An 18,531-nucleotide genomic window follows, 5' to 3' on the forward strand; every position below is an offset into this window, starting at 1 on the left:
ACGCTGACAAACGCAGCATGCTGCGATTTTGTACGGCCGTAGAAAGCCGTATAATACTGAACCGTAATATACTGCTAATAGGAGCAGCCCCATTAAGAATAATTGTGCCGTTTATTTTGCGAGTTTTACGGACGTAATTTCTGCGCTCTTACGTCCGTAAAACTCGCTAGTGTGAGGCCGGCCTTAGTCTGTATAGCGCCCACAGCTGCAGCGGTGCCGTCTAACCCTAAGGGTGCTTTCAAACTAGCGTCATACGACGCATGTCGCAATGCGTCGTTTTGGAGAAAAAACATCCTGCAAAGTTGCCCGCAGGATGCGTTTTTTCTCCATAGGGTTGCATTAGCGACGCATTGCGACGCATTGCCACACGTCGCATCCGTCGTGTTTTGGCGGACCGTCGGCACAAAAAAAGTTACATGTAACTTTTTTTGTGCGTCGTGTCTGCCATTTCCGACCACGCATGCGCGGCCGGAACTCCGCCCCCTCCTCCCCGGACATCACAATGGGGCAGCAGATGCATTGAAAAACTGCATCCGCTGCCCCCCGTTGTGCTTTTTTTTCACAGCATGCCTCGGCACGACGCATTGCGTCGTGCGTCGTATGATGCTAGTGTGAAAGTAGCCTAAGCTGCAGCAGTGAGGAAATGGTGACGATGGGGCAAATGGCTGCTTCTTATAGGGCAAGGACATTCGGGTTCGTCGAACAACTCGAACACAGCCCAAAACAGCTCGAATTTGAAATTGGCGAACAGTTCGACTCGAACACCGCTCATCTCTACTCCTGACTGAAGCTCCAGTGAGAGCTGCCCTGTGTTGTTGTCCCAGAAGGCTGGGCCATACTGGGGAGGACTTTTCTATGGACTTTTTATTTTCATTTGCGATCAGAAAGGCTGTTTTGTGTTACTATTTTGGCTTTATGGTTTATGAAGCAATAAACCACCCAGAAACTTGAATATGAAATGTTCCTGTGTCCACCTCGGGGAGCAGCTGAGTGTGCCGACCTTCCACACAGGGTATAGAGGAATAAAATGCAAGCTAAAATATGGTAATCGATCTGAAGACCTAAGAAAAGCAGAGCAAGCTGGACTACATGCAAGTACACCATGCATAACAAAGTGCGCAGTGTGATAGGCAATCTAGTAGGGATACAGGAATGGGAAAAAAATTGTTGGACTGCTTCTTTAACCCCTTAATGATCTATGACGTACATTTTCATCATAGGTTGATAAAGAATGTGTGAAGGTATCTCATGTGCTTAGCCTGCTTCATGCCAGGCAGATGACAACTGTGTTACATGGACAGCATCTGCCTGTAACTGCAGCTGCTGGAGTTTGCTCCAATCATCGCAGTTTAGCCATTTAAATGCCCCTGTCAATCTCTGACAATGGCACTTACATTTTGTCCTTGCTGGTGTACATGCACACTGGATTGTATTGATTTGTGCAACACTCTCACTGGGAATCGATGGGTTACTGTGGTAGTTCAGAGCCTGCTGAAGGCTCCCATAACTGCTATTTTGGCCCTCTTGTAAAGCTTAGCCACAGGCTGAGTTTCATAGGAGAACCACAATTTTTCTATATACTGCAATACTTTGGTCACACGTTCAAGTCTCCCTAATGGGGCTAAAAATGCATAAAAATATAAAAATTTGAATCACCCCTCTTTTCACCCTTAAAAGTAAAGAAATTTCAAAAATGAAAAAAAAATAATAATTTGGTTTTGCTATATTCAAAAAAGTCTAATCTTTCAAAATATAAAATTCTTGAACCTGTATATAAAACGCAGAAAATAATAATAATAACAAAAATAATCTACAGAATCAAAATTTCATAGGTACAACAAAATGGTATCCATAAAACGTAATAAGAAAAAAAAAATACGGGTCTTACAAACATATTTCAAAACATTCTTTATCACCACAAAAATAACACAAAACATAAAAACAGTGGCGGAATTACGCTTTTTCTATTTCATAATTTCATCATAGTTAAGTTGGTTTTTTTTTGTTGCCAGTATTTTAGTACATTATATTGTAAAATGAATGGTGTCATTCAAAACTACAACCTGTCTAGTGAAAAAGAAGCCATTGTTTGGCTATGGTGACGGACAATTACAAATATTATGGCTCTTGGAAATAAGGTAGGAAAAAATTAAAACGGGAAAAAAAAATTGCGTCATTTTAGGGGTTTAAATGGTTCCTTTCTTTTGCTGTTAAATTAACATTTTCTCTGCCAATGATCCAAGGTTATACTTGTATGGGTCCTGATTAGTGATGAGCGAGTATACTCGTTACTCGGGTTTTCCCCAGCACGCTCGGGTGATCTCTGAGTATTTGTTAGTGCTCGGAGATTTAGTTTTCATCACGGCAGCTGCATGATTTGCAGCTGCCAGCCAGCCTGAGTACATGTGGGGGTTGCCTGGTTGCTAGGGAATCCCCACATGTATTCAAGCTGCCTAGTAGTCGCAAATCATGCAGCTGCGGCAAGGAAAATTAAATCTCCGAGCACTAAAAAAATCCGAGCAACGAGTACACTCGCTCATCGCTAGTCCTGATGGGAAAGCACTTCACTAGTCAAGACCATATCTCATATGTCTTTGCTACTAACGGATGAAGTTCATGAATCATGATGAAGTGAGAGATGTCTACATTTGTGGATTATACTTCAGCCTGTGTGTAGGAACCAGCCAGGGTTGAGCCAACAGCCCTGATGACAGAGTCCAGATCATGGGGTCATGTAAGTCACACCAAACATCATCAGACATACAAACAATTAAAGAGATCCAAAGAAAAAACCTAAACTGCTGACAATAATTTAATCCAAAAATAACAAATACATTGTTAGTAGAAAGATAGTTATAAAATCATAAGAAGAAAGGCGGGGTCATGACGTGGTGCAGAGAAAAACAAACAAACACTGGTATATAAACTATATAGTATAGAAATGGCAGCAGTGTAACTAGCAAATGAACCGGTTGTGTTTAAGAATATAAACAAGCATAGTCACAAGTTGTTTATAGCGGAGAGATCACACAATATAACGCCATAATCAAAAACACATCAATCCCAGATGCAGAATGGCTGTAGACAAAAGAAAAAGTGATGTGATTTGCTAGAAATTCACATGTACTTTTGTAAAAATAAACCTACCTTTTGTATTGAAGCATCTAATGATCTTGTGCGCAATTCATACCTCTAATGGATGGCACAATTCTTTTGTAAATATAGGGACTATTTTATTGTCCACTTATTGATATCTCTACTCAGAGTGGGAATCTTAGTAGGTGATACCTAAAGTTTTTGTGGCTTACACCTATTTTCTCTGTTCTATGTCCTTTTTTGTCACATTTTGGCTGTGCTAAATATTGGTCTCTTCCTTCTAAGGATAACAAGAATTTTAGTATATACTGCAATACTGTAATATTGTAGTATATGGTAGAAACGATCAGACGCTTGTAGGTTAAAGTTCAATCAGGGGACTGAAAAAAATAAAATGAAAAAATTGTTTTCAAACAAATATAGACAATTTGAAAAAACACTTTTACTCCATAAAATAAAAAAATAGGCATATTTGGTATCTTCTCTAAGAGCAGCACGGTGGCTCAGTGGTTAGCACTGCAGCCTGTGTTCAAACCCCACCAAGGACAACATCTGCAAGGAGTTTGTATGTTCTCCCTATGTTTGCGTGGGTTTCCTCTGGGTTCTTCGGTTTCCTCCCACATTACAAAGACATACTGATAGTGAATATAGATTGTGAGCCCCAGCGGGGACAGCGATGATAATGTGTGCAAACTGTAAAGCGCTGCGGAATATGTTAGCGCTATATAAATATTGTTATTATTATTATTATTATTAAAAAAGTTATTATTATAATATGTGTATGTTCAAATCACCCTCCTTTCACGCCATTCAAAATAAAACCTTAAAAAAAATCAAACATACACATATTTGGTATTGCTGTGTCCAGAATTGTCCGATCTATCAATAAAAAATGGATTAACCTGATCGCTAAACGGAGTAGTGACAAAAAAGTCAGAATTAGTTTTTTTGGTCGCCGTGTCATTGCATTAAAATGGTATATAATAGCGGGTGATCAAAACATCGTATCTGCACCAAAATGGTATAATTAAAAACGTCAGCTCAGTGTGCAAGAAATAGTCCCTCATCCAACCCGAGATCACAAAAAATGGAGACGCTACGAGTATTGGAAAATGGTGTTTTGTTTTTTTTGTTTGTTTTTTTTTTTATTAACAAAGTTTGAAATATTTTTCACCACTTAGATAAAAAAAGAACCTAGACATGTTTGGTGTCTATGAACTCATAATGACTTGGAGAATCATAATGGCAGGGCAGTTTAACATTTAATGAACCTAGCAAAAAAGCCAAGCAAAAAACAACTGTGGGATTGCACTTTTTTTGCAATTTCACCGCACTTGGAATATTTTTCCCATTTTCCAATACACAATAAGTTAAAACCAATGATGTTGTTCAAAAGTACAGCTTGTCCTGCAAAAAACAAGCCCTCACACGGCCATATTGACGGAAAAATAAAAAAGTTATGGCTCTAGAAAGAAGGGGAGCAAAAAACGAAAGGATAAATTTAAAAAAAAATCTGTTAAAGTTTGCTATTGCTGTTCCATGTCATTTTTCCCACACAATGAATTTAGTAAAAACAACCCAACAGATTGTGGTGGAATTAAAAAAAATGTTCACCATTTCATCCCACTTGGATTGTTTTTTCCCATTTTTTCAATATATTGTTTGATAAAAAGAATGATGTCACTCAAAACTACAACTGGAACTGTAAAAAAAAGCAAGCTCTCTGTCACGGGTTTGCCACGACAGAGAGGAGCCAGAAGACCGCAGCGTCTGATTTATCCTACTCCTGCACTGATTAGAAGCACTTCACCTTCCTTTTAAATGGTGAAAGTTTCTTTTAACAGTGCAGGGGTTAATCTGCTCAGTTGAGAGCTCCTGAAAGCTTTTCTGCATAGATAAGGCTCTTAGCTTTAGGCTAAGTGCACACGTCGCAGAATTGCCGCAGAAATTTCCGCGGCAATTCTGCAACTCCTGCCGCGGGTATATCGCATGTGGAATTGGCATGCATATTCCTGCTAAACACTAGCGTTTTGCAAGCATAATTAGCTTGCAGAATGCTAGCGTTTTCCAAGCGATCTGTAGCATCGCTTGGAAAACTGATTGACAGGTTGGTCACACTTGTCAAACATAGTGTTTGACAAGTGTGACCAACTTTTTACTATTGATGCTGCCTATGCAGCATCAATAGTAAAAAGATATAATGTTAAAAATAATTACAAAAATAAAAAAAATGGTTATTCTCACCTTCCGACGGCGATAGATCTCAGCGGTGCACGCGGCGGCTTCCGTTCCTATAGATGCTTTGTGTGCAGGACCTGCGATGATGTCACGGTCACGTGACCGCAACGTCATCGCAGGTCCTTCACACAAAGCATCCATGGGAGCGGAAGCGGCCACGTGCACCGCTGAGAGGCGGGAAGACTCCGGGGGCCATCAGAAGGTGAGTATATCACTATTTTTTATTTTAAATCTTTTTTTTTTTTACCAATTATATGGTGCCCAGTCCGTGGAGGAAAGTCTCCTCTCCTCCACCCTGGGTACCAACCGCACATGATCTGCTTACTTCCCGCATGGTGGGCATAGTCCCATGCGGGAAGTAAGCAGATCAATGCATTCCTAGGTGTGCGGAATCCCCGCGATTCCGCAAATTTAATGAACATGCTGCGTTTTTTTCTGGAATGCGCTTCCGCTCAGGAAAACAACGCAGCATGTGGCCAAAAAATGCGGATTGCATTCTATTAAATAGGATGCTTAATGTGAGCTTTTTTTTCGCAGTTTTATAGCGTTTTTATAGCGAAAAACCACGAAAAAAACGCGACGTGTGCACACAGCTTAACACTGTTAGCCTCTCCTATATAAGCTGTATCCTGGTTAACGCTCATTGTCAGAGATAGCTTATGCTGCATGGCTGGTGGTTGTTGGTAGTTATTGGAGAAGTCGGTTGGGAGATTTGTCTGTGACAGTTGATAGGTTTTGAGTGTATGATAATTCCCTTTTTTCTACTATGGTTTAACCCCATCCTCCACTCCCCGGTATATTCCTCTGTTGTATGTGTGTGTATTTGTATGTTTGGTATCTTTTACTACCCCTGTTCATACTATCTTGTTAGTCTGGTTGGTGTATTACGGTACACTACCACTCCCCTCTTCCTTTGGTGGGGGAAGGGTATAGACTGAGGGCGGATTCAGCAGCTAGGGCAGGGTACAAGGTCCCGGCATTTTCACCATCAGAAGTTAACCGGGGAACAGAACGAGCTAGAGTGCCCCTAGCGTTAGGGACAGGGAAGGAACCGACAACAGAGTCATGACACTCCCATATTGTTAGGTTGGAGGAGAATGAGTCTTACAAGAAGAGGAGGCAGAAGTCAATATCTGATGGAGCACTAAGGGGTTAATACCTATATTTCATGCCCTGTTGATAATATTAAGTATGGTAAATAATCAGTGATTATGTGAACAATTGTTTTTAGTTTGAAACACTCATTGTATAAAAAGAAATCGCATAGGCAAAATTGTATTTTTCCAATCTATTAATTTAACTATCCATTTATATTTATCGACGCCAGACTTGATGACATGCCCATAAAATATCTTATTGAACTTAGTCTCTAATCTATCCACTAACCAATTTAATTGCACATTGGTCATTTGCTCATCACTTTAGTAAGACACTTTAAATTCTACAACATACAGTGGGTACGGAAAGTATTCAGACCCCTTTAAATTTTTCACTCTTTGTTTCATTGCAGCTATTTGGTAAATTCTAAAAAGTTCATTTTTTTCTCATTAATGTATACTTTGCACCCCATCTTGACTGAAAAAAACACAGACATGTAGAAATTTTTGCAAATTTATTAAAAAAGAAAAACCCAAATATCACAGTCATAAGTATTCAGACCCTTTGCTCAGTATTGAGTAGAAGCACCCTTTTGAGCTAGTGCAGCCATGAGTCTTCTTGGGAATGATGCAGTAAGTTTTTCACACCTGGATTTGGGGATCCTCTGCCATTCTTCCTTGCAGATCCTCACCAGTTCCATCTGGTCGGAGGGTGAACGTTAGTGGACAGTCATTTTCAGGTCTCTCCAGAGATGTTCAATTGGGTTTAGGTCAGGGCTCTGGCTGGGCCAGTCAAGAATGGTCACAGAGTTGTTCTGAAGCCACTCCTTTGTTATTTTAGCTGTGTGCTTAGGGTCATTGTCTTGTTGTAAGGTGAACCTTTGGCCAAGTCTCACTCTGGAAGAGGTTTTCATCCAGGATATCTCTGTACTTGGCGCATTCATGTTTCCTTCAATGGCAACCAGTCGTCCTGTCCCTGCAGCTGAAAAACACCCCCATAGCATGATGCTGTCACCACCATGTTTCACTGTTGGGATTATAATGGGCAGGTGATGAGCAGTGCCTGTTTTTTTCCACACATACCGCTTTGAATTATCACCAAAAGGTCTATCTTCATCTCATCAGACCAGAGAATCTTATTTCTCATAGTCTGGGAGTCCTTCATGTGTTTTTAGCAAACTCTATGCATGCTTTCATATGGCTTTCACTGAGGAGAGGCTTCCGTTGGGCCACTCTGCCATAAAGGCCTGACTGGTGGAGGGAGGGCTGCAGTGATAGTTGACTTTGTGGAACTTTCTCCCATTTCCCTACTGCATCTCTGGAGCTCAGCCACAGTGATCTTGGGGTTCTTCTTTACCTCTCTCACCAGGTCTAGGAAGACTTCTGGTGGTCCCAAACTTCTTCCATTTAAGGATTATGGAGGACACTGTGCTCTTAGGAACCTTGAGTACTGCATACATTCTTTTGTAACCTTGGACAGATCTGTACCTTGCCACAATTCTGTCTCTGAGCTCCTTGACCAGTTCCTTTGACCTCATGATTCTCATTTGGTCTGACATACACTGTGAGCTGTGAGGTCTTATATAGACAGGTGTGTACCTTTCTAAACCAAGTCCTATCATTTTAATTAAACACAGCTGAACTCCAATGAAGGAGCAGAACCATCTCACAAAGGATCACAAGGAAATGGACTGCATGTGTCTTAAATATGAGTGTCTGATCAAAGGGTCTGGATACTTATGACCATGTGATATTTTGGTTTTTCTTTTTTAATACATTTTCAAAAATTTCCACATTTCTGTTTTTCTCAGTTAAGATGGGGTGCAGAGTGTACATTAATGAGAAAACAAATTAACATTTTAGAATTTACCAAATGGCTGCAATTAAACAAAACAGACCCAACTGTACCTCGGTAAGTAATCTCATCTACAAGGATTGTGCAGGAATAGCTGTGTCAGAGCCGTCCTGTTTTCCTTAGCAGTTAAAGAACCTGCAGCCCTAGTTTAATTCCTCTACACGCCATATAGCGGATTGCTTCTTTGCTACTGTGGTTTCGGGTGGCTGCCTTAATAGTTTTCTGCAATTTCTGTAATTTCCTTGACTTTCTGCACTGCTCCATATTCATAAGCTCACTTTACACCTACAGTACTATTCTACCACTCCATCTTACCTGACCTTTGATGGTATAAGTGTATACAGTTCCTGATTTTTACACTCTGAAGTGGATATCTCTATTTCCCCTCTCATAGGTGTTCTTCATCCCCAAATAACTCCTCCCAAGCACTATAAACACAACTCCTCTCATGCTGAAGTAAATTTAACCCCAGTGAATATATGGAGTAAGTTTGTTATTGTAGTGTTAGAAAACATCTTTTATAATCCTGTGAAAAGGTTGACAAACACACAGAAATAAAAGAACAACAGTTCCACCTGAAATCGAAAAATAAATAAAGAAAAAAGTACTGTATGAGTGGTGTCTTGATTTTCCGAGTTTATTTCAGAAGAATTAATATGAAATATCTTTTTGCATTTGTCTTTTTGCAGTTTCCGATGCTAGTTTGAATCCAGGATATTAAGTGCACTGACAAGGCTGACAAATTGAGGGATCATGCGGAACCCCAGCATGGTCATATTGGTTTGCATAATAAGCCATCTCCTACTTCTTGCCGGACTCAAGGCTGACAGTAAGTCATCTAGCTTGTACTTATTTATTATGCATTTCCTATATCACTGTCCCCATTGGGGCTCACAATCTAATTTCTCTATCAGTGTATCTTTTGGAGCGTGGGAGGATTGGTGGGATTTGAACCCAGGACCCAAGCGCTGCAGTGTTAACCACTAAGCCACGTACTTCACAATTTTCAGATCTTTATGCAAAATATGTCTCAATAAACATATATGTATACTATATTTCTGCCATGCCTATATGAGACAAGCACTTCCAATTTAAATTCCAATGAAAATAAACTTCTCTGAGAAAGGAGGACTCCTTATAAATTGATGTAAGCCACAGGGTAGATAATGTAGAAAAATGTTATGATTTGTTCGATAATGTTCCTAAGATTGGAAATAAGGATTTAGCTCCCCCAGAGTCCGAAAATCTCTCGGCTACTGGGGGGAGCTGAAATCCTGGAGAACATGATCAGGGAATGTTTTTTCTGTCCCTGGTCACCATTTTTCAATGAATAGCAGCGATCATGTAAAAAAAAAAAATAATGTGCAGCTATTAGAATATTTTTTTCCCTTATGACGGGAATTGATGTCCCCAAGCCCCCCTACAACAGCAGGTATTTTTCCTTATTGGTTCCTTTTGATCACTGTGATAGACCCAATCAGTGACCAAAGCTAATAATTAGTTATGTCATCCCCTTCAGTCAGATTACATTTTTACTTTATAATGTTTATTTCTTTCATTCTTTGCCATTAGGGTTAGGATTGGGCTAAGGGTTAGGGTTTTTTCAAAAGTAAAAAAAAACAAACTATAATGATGTGACGACTACTGTTGAGTGCAAGTGCTTGCCGCTCGAGTTTGCATCAGGGTGCTCGGGTACGCACTAACTATTGCAGGTACTCGAGTAACATGCTAGAGTCTCTGCCCCGCATGTTATGCAGCTGTTAGACAGCCAAAAAACATGTGGGGATTGCCTGCCTTAGGGCTCACTCCCACTTGCGATGTAATCAGACTAGTGCAATCTGATAAAAATTCGGATTGCACTCGGCCGAATGTTAACCTATGGAGCAGCTCATATCTGCAATTATTTTCTCATGGCAATTCGGCATGTGAAAACAATCACAGCATGCTGCAATTGCATCTGAGAATCTGATCCAATGCACCCATATAAGTCTATGGGTGCATGTAAAACATCGGACTGCACTCTGATATCGCCCGAATGCAGTGTGATTCCCACGGACACCAGCAATGGAGGAGATGGAGAAATTAATTTTTTTGTATCCTCTCGTGTAAAAGGATTGGAGCACAGAGCACTGTCCCTCGGCTCACACTCACAGCAGAGCTGGAGCCAAGTGTCATTAGCATATCACATCGAATGTGACATGCTAGTGTGTCTCTAGCCATACACTTGTAATCCCTGCTTGTATTTTTCAGGTATCTAACAGCCGCAAAACATGCGGGTCGGGACTCAAGCATGTCACTTAAGCACCTGTGTTATTCGGTGCGTACCCGAGCATCCGATGAAAACTCAAGAATTGACCAATTGCACTCAACACTAATGTTGACCTAATGCTATCAAATTCTATGTCGTTTCTGAGTTCAAATCCTAACTATACCCCTTTGTTTAAATTCTTGAGGGATGTAGTTTCCAAAATGGTATCACTTTTGTAGAGTTTCTTTTCCAAAGTCCACTCTCCCAGTGGGTCATGGCACCCTCGAACAATAACTGTAAAATCTGCACTAAATTACGGAGCTCCTTGCCTTCTGAGTTATGCACTGTGCCTCAAAAGTAGTTCAAGATTACACATAAGGTATGTGTGCACTCAGGAGAAATTGCACTAAAAACTGAGAGGTCCAAATTTTCCTATTAGCCCTTATAAAAATAAAAAAATTGAGGCTAAAACATTTTAAGGGTAAAAATTTAATAATTCTTTCTGCACTGCCCAATGGTATAAAATTCTATGAGAGACATGTGGTGTCAACATGATCGCTGCACCCCTAGTTGAATTCATAAGGGAGTGTAGTCTGTAAAGTGAGTTCACATTATAGGGGGTTTCTGTTGTTCTGGCACCTCAGGGGCTCTGCCAATGTGACATGGCACCCTCAAACCATTCCAGCAAAATCTGAACGACAATATGGTGACTCTTCCCTTCTGAGCTTGGCATTGTGCCTCAATTTTTATACTTCAGAAATCCGTCTATAATTATGAAACAACCTCATATATATCATAATAAACAAAATCCCACTTAGAAAATGTTAAAGGGGATAAAGAGGCATAGGCATAAATATAATAAAATTCAATATTTTATTAAAGTTTTAAAATAATTTAAAATAATAAAGGGAGGTAGCAGGGTGTGGACTGTCAGCAGCAGAAAGAATCTTAGCAGCAACAAGGTATAATATGAAAAAAAAATCACAAACAGTGCATTAATGGAAGAACTATTCCCTATAAATAATAAAGTGTGAAGTGCCCAAATGTCAAGGAATGCAATCCTCCAAAGCAAAGTGATTATAATCAAGGAAAAAGTGTATGTACTGTACATAAGGATCACAAAATAAAGTGCTTATATGCATATACACCATGTTCCAAATTATTATGCAAATTAAATTTTTCCCAGATTTTCCGAAATGGTCAGTGCAAATGACAGTCAGTCTAATAAAAGTAATCACTAGTGTTGAGCATTCCGATACCGCAAGTATCGGGTATCGGCCGATACTTGCGGTATCGGAATTCCGATACCGAGATCCGATACTTTTGTGGTATCGGGAATCGGAATCGGAAGTTCCCAGTGTATGGTTCCCAGGGTCTGAAGGAGAGGAAACTCTCCTTCAGGCCCTGGGATCCATATCCATGTAAAAAATAAAGAATTAAAATAAAAAATAGGGATATACTCACCCTCTGACGCGCCCTGGTAGTAACCGGCAGCCTGCTTTGCTTAAAATGAGCACATTCAGCACCTTCCATGACGTCACGGCTTCTGATTGGTCGCGTGCCGCTCATGTGACCGCCACGCGACCAATCACAAGCCGTGACGTCATTCTCAGGTCCTAAATTCCTAATTCTAGGAATTTAGGACCTGAGAATGACGTCACGGCTTGTGATTGGTCGCCTGGCGGTCACATGAGCGGCACGCGACCAATCAGAAGCCGTGACGTCATGGAAGGCCCTAAACGCGCTCATTTTAAGCAAAGAAGGCTGCCGGTTAACAGCGGTGAGGTGCAGGGGCCTCCGGAGAGGTGCGTATATCAATATTTTTTATTTTAATTCTTTATTTTACACATTAATATGGATCCCAGGGCCTGAAGGAGAGTTTCCTCTCCTTCAGACCCTGGGAACCATCAGGATACCTTCCGATACTTTGTGTCCCATTGACTTGTATTGGTATCGGGTATCGGTATCGGCGATATCCGATACTTTTCGGGTATCGGCCAATACTATCCGATACCGATACTTTCAAGTATCGGACGGTATCGCTCAACACTAGTAATCACCCATTAGAGTATACATTGACTTTTATTGAAGAAACCTCCCAATGATAACAGTATAATCTCCAAAATGAATAAAAACTCAAAATGCACTGTTCCAAATTATTAGGCACAGTAGAATTTCTTAACATTTGATATGTTTTGAAGAACTGAAAATGCACATTTGTGGAATTTGCAGCATTAGGAGGTCACATTCACTGAACAAAAAAGCTATTTAACTCCAAAACATCCTAACAGGCCAAGTTACATGTTAACATAGGACCCCTTCTTTGATATCACCTTCACAATTCTTGCATCCATTGACCTTGTGAGTTTTTGGAGAGTTTCTGCTTGTATTTCTTTGCATGAAGTCAGAATAGCCTCCCAGAGCTGTTGTTTTGATGTGAACTGCCTCCCACCCTCATAGATCTTTTGCTTGATGATACTCCAAAGGTTCTCTATAGGGTTGAGGTCAGGGGAAGATGGTGGTCACACCATGGGTTTATCTCTTTTTATGCCCATACGTTTCTGCTTTTTAGACAATGGAAAAAAGTTGTCAGTCAGAAACTCTATATACTTTGCAGAGGTCATTTACACACCTTCAGGAACCTTAAAGGGCCCTACCAGCTGTTTCCCCATGATTCCGGCCAAAAACATGACTCCTCCACCTCCTTGCTGACGTCGCAGCCTTGTTGGGACTTGGTGGCCATCCACCAACCATCCACTACTCTATCCATCTGGACCATCCAGGGTTGCTCGACACTCATCAGTAAACAAGACTGTTTGAAAATTAGTCTTCATGTATGTCTGGGCCCACTGCAACAGTTTCTGCTTGTGAACACTGTTTAGGGGAGGCCGAATAGTAGGTTTATGCACCACAGCAAGCCTTTGAAGGATCCTACACCTTGAGGTTCGAGGGACTCCAGAGGCACCAGCAGCTTCAAATATCTGTTTTCTGGTTTGTAATGCTATTTTGGCAGCTCCTCTATTAATCCAATGAATTTGTCTGGCAGAAACCTTCCTCATTATGCCTTTATCTGCATGAACCCTGTCTGTGCTCTGTTTCAGTCACAAATCTCTTCACAGTATGATGATCACTCTTAAGTTTTCATGAAATATCTAATGTTTTCATACCTTGTCCAACGCATTGTACTATTTAACGCTTTTCAGCAGGAGAGAGATCCTTTTTATTTCCCATATTGCTTGAAACCTGTGGCCTGCTTAATAGTGTGGAACATCATTTTTAAGTAGTTTTCCTTTAATTAGAATCACCTGGAAAACTAATTATCACATGTGTTTAAGATTGACTTCAGTGATCCATTGAGGCCTGAGACACAATACCATCCATGAATTTGACACTTAAATCCAATTTGCATAATAATTTGGAACACAGTGTATGAAAAGCTGCCACATGAAACAAGATCTCATGTTAGCTTATTTTAGTGTAAATTCTAGCCACAGACACACCACAGCTACGACCCTACTTTTGATGGTAAAAATGTTATTTTGTCTTCACTAGAATTAATATTGTTGGAGCATAATTATGACATGGTGGGGATATCTGAAACATGGCTGGATGAGAGCCATGACTGGGCTGTTAACTTGCAGGGCTATAGTCTGTTCAGAAATGACCGAACGGATAAGCGAGGGGGAGGGGTGTGTCTGTATGTAAAATCGTCCTTAATACCCATCCGGCGTGATAATATAGGTGAATCTAATGAAAATGTAGAGTCCCTGTGGGTGGAGATAAGGGGAGGGGGAAAAATAATAAATTACTGATAGGGGTTTGTTATAAATCTCCAAAAATAATGGAAGCAATGGAGAATATCCTCGTAAAGCAAATAGATGAAGCTGCGACTCAAGGAGAAGTCATTATTATGGGGGACTTCAACTACCCTGAAATAGATTGGGGAACAGAAACCTGCAGTTCCAGTAAAGGTAATCGGTTTTTGACAACTATGAGAGACAATTACCTTTCACAACTGGTTCAGGACCCAACAAGAAGGGGGGCACTGCTAGACCTAATATTAACCAACAGGCCAGACCGCATATCAAATATAAGGGTTGGGGGTCACTTGGGGAATAGTGATCACAAAATAATAAGTTTTCACGTATCCTTTAATAAGATGTGTAGTAGAGGGGTGAAAAGGACACTAAACTTCAGGAGGGCAAATTTCCAACGGATGAGAGATGATCTTGGTGCAATTAACTGGGACGATATCCTGAGACATAAAAATACACAAAGAAAATGGGAGACGTTTATTAGCATCCTGGATAGGACCTGTGCACAGTATATACCGTATGGGAATAAACATACTAAAAATAGGAGGAAACCAATATGGCTAAATAGAGCTGTAAGGGGCGCAATAAGGGACAAAAAGAAAGCATTTACAGAATTAAAGGAAGTAGGTAGTGATGAGGCACTAAATAAATACAGAAAATTAAATAAATTCTGTAAAAAGCAAATAAAGGCAGCAAAGATTGAGACAGAGAGACTAATTGCCAGAGAGAGTAAAAATAATCCCAAAATATTCTTTAACTACATAAATAGTAAGAAACTAAAAAATGAAAGTGTTGGCCCCCTTAAAAATAGTCTTGGGGAAATGGTGGATGAGGATGAGGAAAAAGCCAATATGCTAAATGACTTTTTTTCATCAGTATTTACACAAGAAAATCCCATGGCAGACAATATGATCAGTGATAACAAAAATTCCCCATTGTCACCTGCTTAACCCAGCAGGAAGTACGGCGGCGTCTATAAATCACTAAAATTGACAAATCTCCGGGCCCGGATGGGATCCACCCCCGAGTACTGCAGGAACTAAGTACAGTCATTGATAGACCATTATTTTTAATCTTTAAAGAGTCCATAATAACAGGGTCTGTACCACAGGACTGGTGTATAGCAAATGTGGTGCCAATATTAAAAAAGGGGACAAAAACTGAACTCGGAAATTATAGGCCAGTAAGCTTAACTTCTACTGTGGGTAAAATCCTGGAGGGCATTTTAAGGGATGCTATACTGGAGTATCTGATGAGGAATAACCTCATTACCCAGTATCAACATGGGTTTACTAGGGACCGTTCATGTCAGACTAATTTGATCAGCTTCTATGAAGAGGTAAGTTCCGGACTGGACCAAGGGAACCCAGTAGATGTAGTGTATATGGACTTTTCAAAAGCTTTTGATACGGTGCCACACAAAAGGTTGATACATAAAATGAGAATAATGGGGATAGGGGAAAATATGTGTAAGTGGGTTGAGAGCTGGCTCAGGGATAGGAAACAAAGGGTGGTTATTAATGGAGCACACTCGGACTGGGTCACGGTTAGCAGTGGGGTACCACAGGGGTCAGTATTGGGCCCTCTTCTTTTTAACATATTTATTAATGACCTTGTAGGGGGCATTCAGAGCAGAATTTCAATATTTGCAGATGACACTAAGCTCTGCAGGGTAATCAATACAGAGGAGGACAATTTTATATTACAGGAGGATTTATGTAAACTAGAAGTTTGGGCTGATAAATGGCAAATGAGCTTTAATAGGGATAAATGTAAGGTCATGCACTTGGGTAGAAGTAATAAGATGTATAACTATGTGCTTAATTCTAAAACTCTGGGCAAAACTGTCAATGAAAAAGACCTGGGTGTATGGGTGGATGACAAACTCATATTCAGTGGCCAGTGTCAGGCAGCTGCTACAAAGGCAAATAAAATAATGGGATGCATTAAAAGAGGCATAGATGCTCATGAGCAGAACATAATTTTACCTCTATACAAGTCACTAGTTCGTCCACACTTAGAATACTGTGCACAGTTCTGGTCTCCGGTGTATAAGAAAGACATAGCTGAACTGGAGCGGGTGCAGAGAAGAGCGACCAAGGTTATTAGAGGACTGGGGGGGGTCTGCAATACCAAGATAGGTTATTACACTTGGGGCTGTTTAGTTTGGAAAAACTAAGACTAAGGGGTGATCTTATTTTAATGTATAAATATATGAGGGGACAGTACAAAGACCTTTCTGATGATCTTTTTAATCATAGATCTGAGACAGGGACAAGGGGGCATCCTCTACGTCTGGAGGAAAGAAGGTTTAAGCATAATAACAGATGCGGATTCTTTACTGTAAGAGCAGTGAGACTATGGAACTCTCTGCCGTATGATGTTGTAATGAGTGATTCATTACTTAAATTTAAGAGGGGACTGGATGCCTTTCTTGAAAAGTATAATGTTACAGGGTATATACACTAGATTCCTTGATAGGGCGTTGATCCAGGGAACTAGTCTGATTGCCGTATGTGGAGTCGGGAAGGAATTTTTTTCCCCAATGTGGAGCTTACCCTTTGCCACATGGTTTTTTTTTGCCTTCCTCTGGATCAACATGTTAGGGCATGTTAGGTTAGGCTATGGGTTGAACTAGATGGACTTAAAGTTTTCCTTCAACCTTAATAACTATGTAACTATGTACTGTAACTATGTAACTTCCCTATGGTATAAAATTCTGTGGCACGCCCATGGTGTCAATATGATCACTGCACACCTAGATGAATTCATTGAGAGGTGTAGTTCTTAAAATGGGGTCACTTATGGGGGATTCTGCTGTTCTGGCACCTCAAGGGCTCTCCCAGTGGGTCATGGCACTTGCAAACCATAACGATATAATCTGGCACTCCTTGACTTCTGAGCTTTGCACTGTGCCTGAAAAATATTTCCTGATTATATGTAGGGTATTGGTGCACTAAGGAAAAAATAGACCTCAGTTTGTTGTAAACAAAATTTCCTATTAGCCCTTAGGAAAGTTAAAAACTTGGGGCTTAAAACAACATTTTAGTGGTAGAAATTTAACTTATTCTTCTTCACCGCTCAGTGGTGTAAAATTCTGTGAGGCACATGTGGTGTTAATATGATCACTGCACCACTAGATGAATTCACTGGTGGGGGTTTCTGTTGTTCTGGCACCTCAGGGGCTCTGCCAATGTGACATGGCACCCTCAAACCATTCCAACAAAACCCGAACTCCAATATGGCGTCTCTTCCCTACTGAGCTTTGCACTGTGCCTCAAAAGTAGTATTTCCCTACATATGAGGTATTGGCATGCTCAGGAGGAATTGCACTACAAATTGTATGATAGAATTTTTCCTGTTACCCTTATGAAAATGCAACATTTGGGGCTAAAAACATATATGTGGGGAAAATTAGATTTTTTATTTTTTTTTACGGCTCAATGTTATAAACTTCTGTGAAGCACCTGAGGGTTCAATATGCTCACCAAACATCTAGATCAGTTCCCTGAGGGGTCTAGTTTCCATATTGGTGTATTTGTGAACAGTTTCCACTGTTTAGACACTTGAGGTGCTCTCCAAACGTGACATGGCGTCCGCTAATTATTCCAGAAAGTTTTGCATTCAAAAAGACAAATGGCGCTCCGTGCCTTCCGAGCCCTGCCGTGCACCCAAATAGTGTTTTTCTCCCCCATGGAGGTTTGGCATGCTCAGGAGAAATTAAGCAAATGTTGTCAAAATAAAAAAATTTGGATCTGAAGTAATTTTTTTGTGAAATAAAGTTAAATGTTCATTTCTTTTCTTCCCACATTCCAAAAATTCCTGTGAAGCACCTGAAGGGTTAATAAGCTTCTTGAATGTGGTTTTGCGCACCTTGAGGGGTGCAGTTTTTAGAATGGTGTCACTTTTGGGTATTTTCTGTCATATAGACCCCTCAAAGTCACTTCAAATGTGAGGTGGTCCCTAAAAAAATGGGTTTGTAAATTTTGTTGAAAAAATGAGAAATCGCTGGTCAACTTTTAACCCTTATAACTTCATAACAAAAGAAAAAATTGGTTCCAAAATTGTGCTGATATAAAGTAGACATGTGGGAAATGTTATCTATTAACTATTTTGTGTGACATATCAATGTGGTTTAAAAGCATTAAAATTCAAAGTTTGAAAATTGCTAAATTTTCGTCA

General features: G+C 40.3%; 1 protein-coding gene across 10 annotated transcripts in view; it reads left to right on the plus strand.

The window, feature by feature from the left end:
* Positions 1–18,531, plus strand: part of PTPRS (protein tyrosine phosphatase receptor type S) — a 721,726-nt gene that overhangs the window by 130,547 nt on the left and 572,648 nt on the right. For all 10 annotated transcript variants that reach the window (XM_077253515.1, XM_077253581.1, XM_077253506.1 and 7 more), the window contains exon 2: positions 8,976–9,115. In XM_077253515.1, coding sequence (XP_077109630.1) covers positions 9,040–9,115 — 76 coding nt within the window. In that variant the 5' untranslated portion in view covers positions 8,976–9,039. The remainder of the gene's footprint in view (positions 1–8,975; positions 9,116–18,531) is intronic.

Source organism: Ranitomeya variabilis, chromosome 1 (assembly GCF_051348905.1).
Source record: "Ranitomeya variabilis isolate aRanVar5 chromosome 1, aRanVar5.hap1, whole genome shotgun sequence".
Classification (NCBI taxonomy): domain Eukaryota; kingdom Metazoa; phylum Chordata; class Amphibia; order Anura; family Dendrobatidae; genus Ranitomeya; species Ranitomeya variabilis.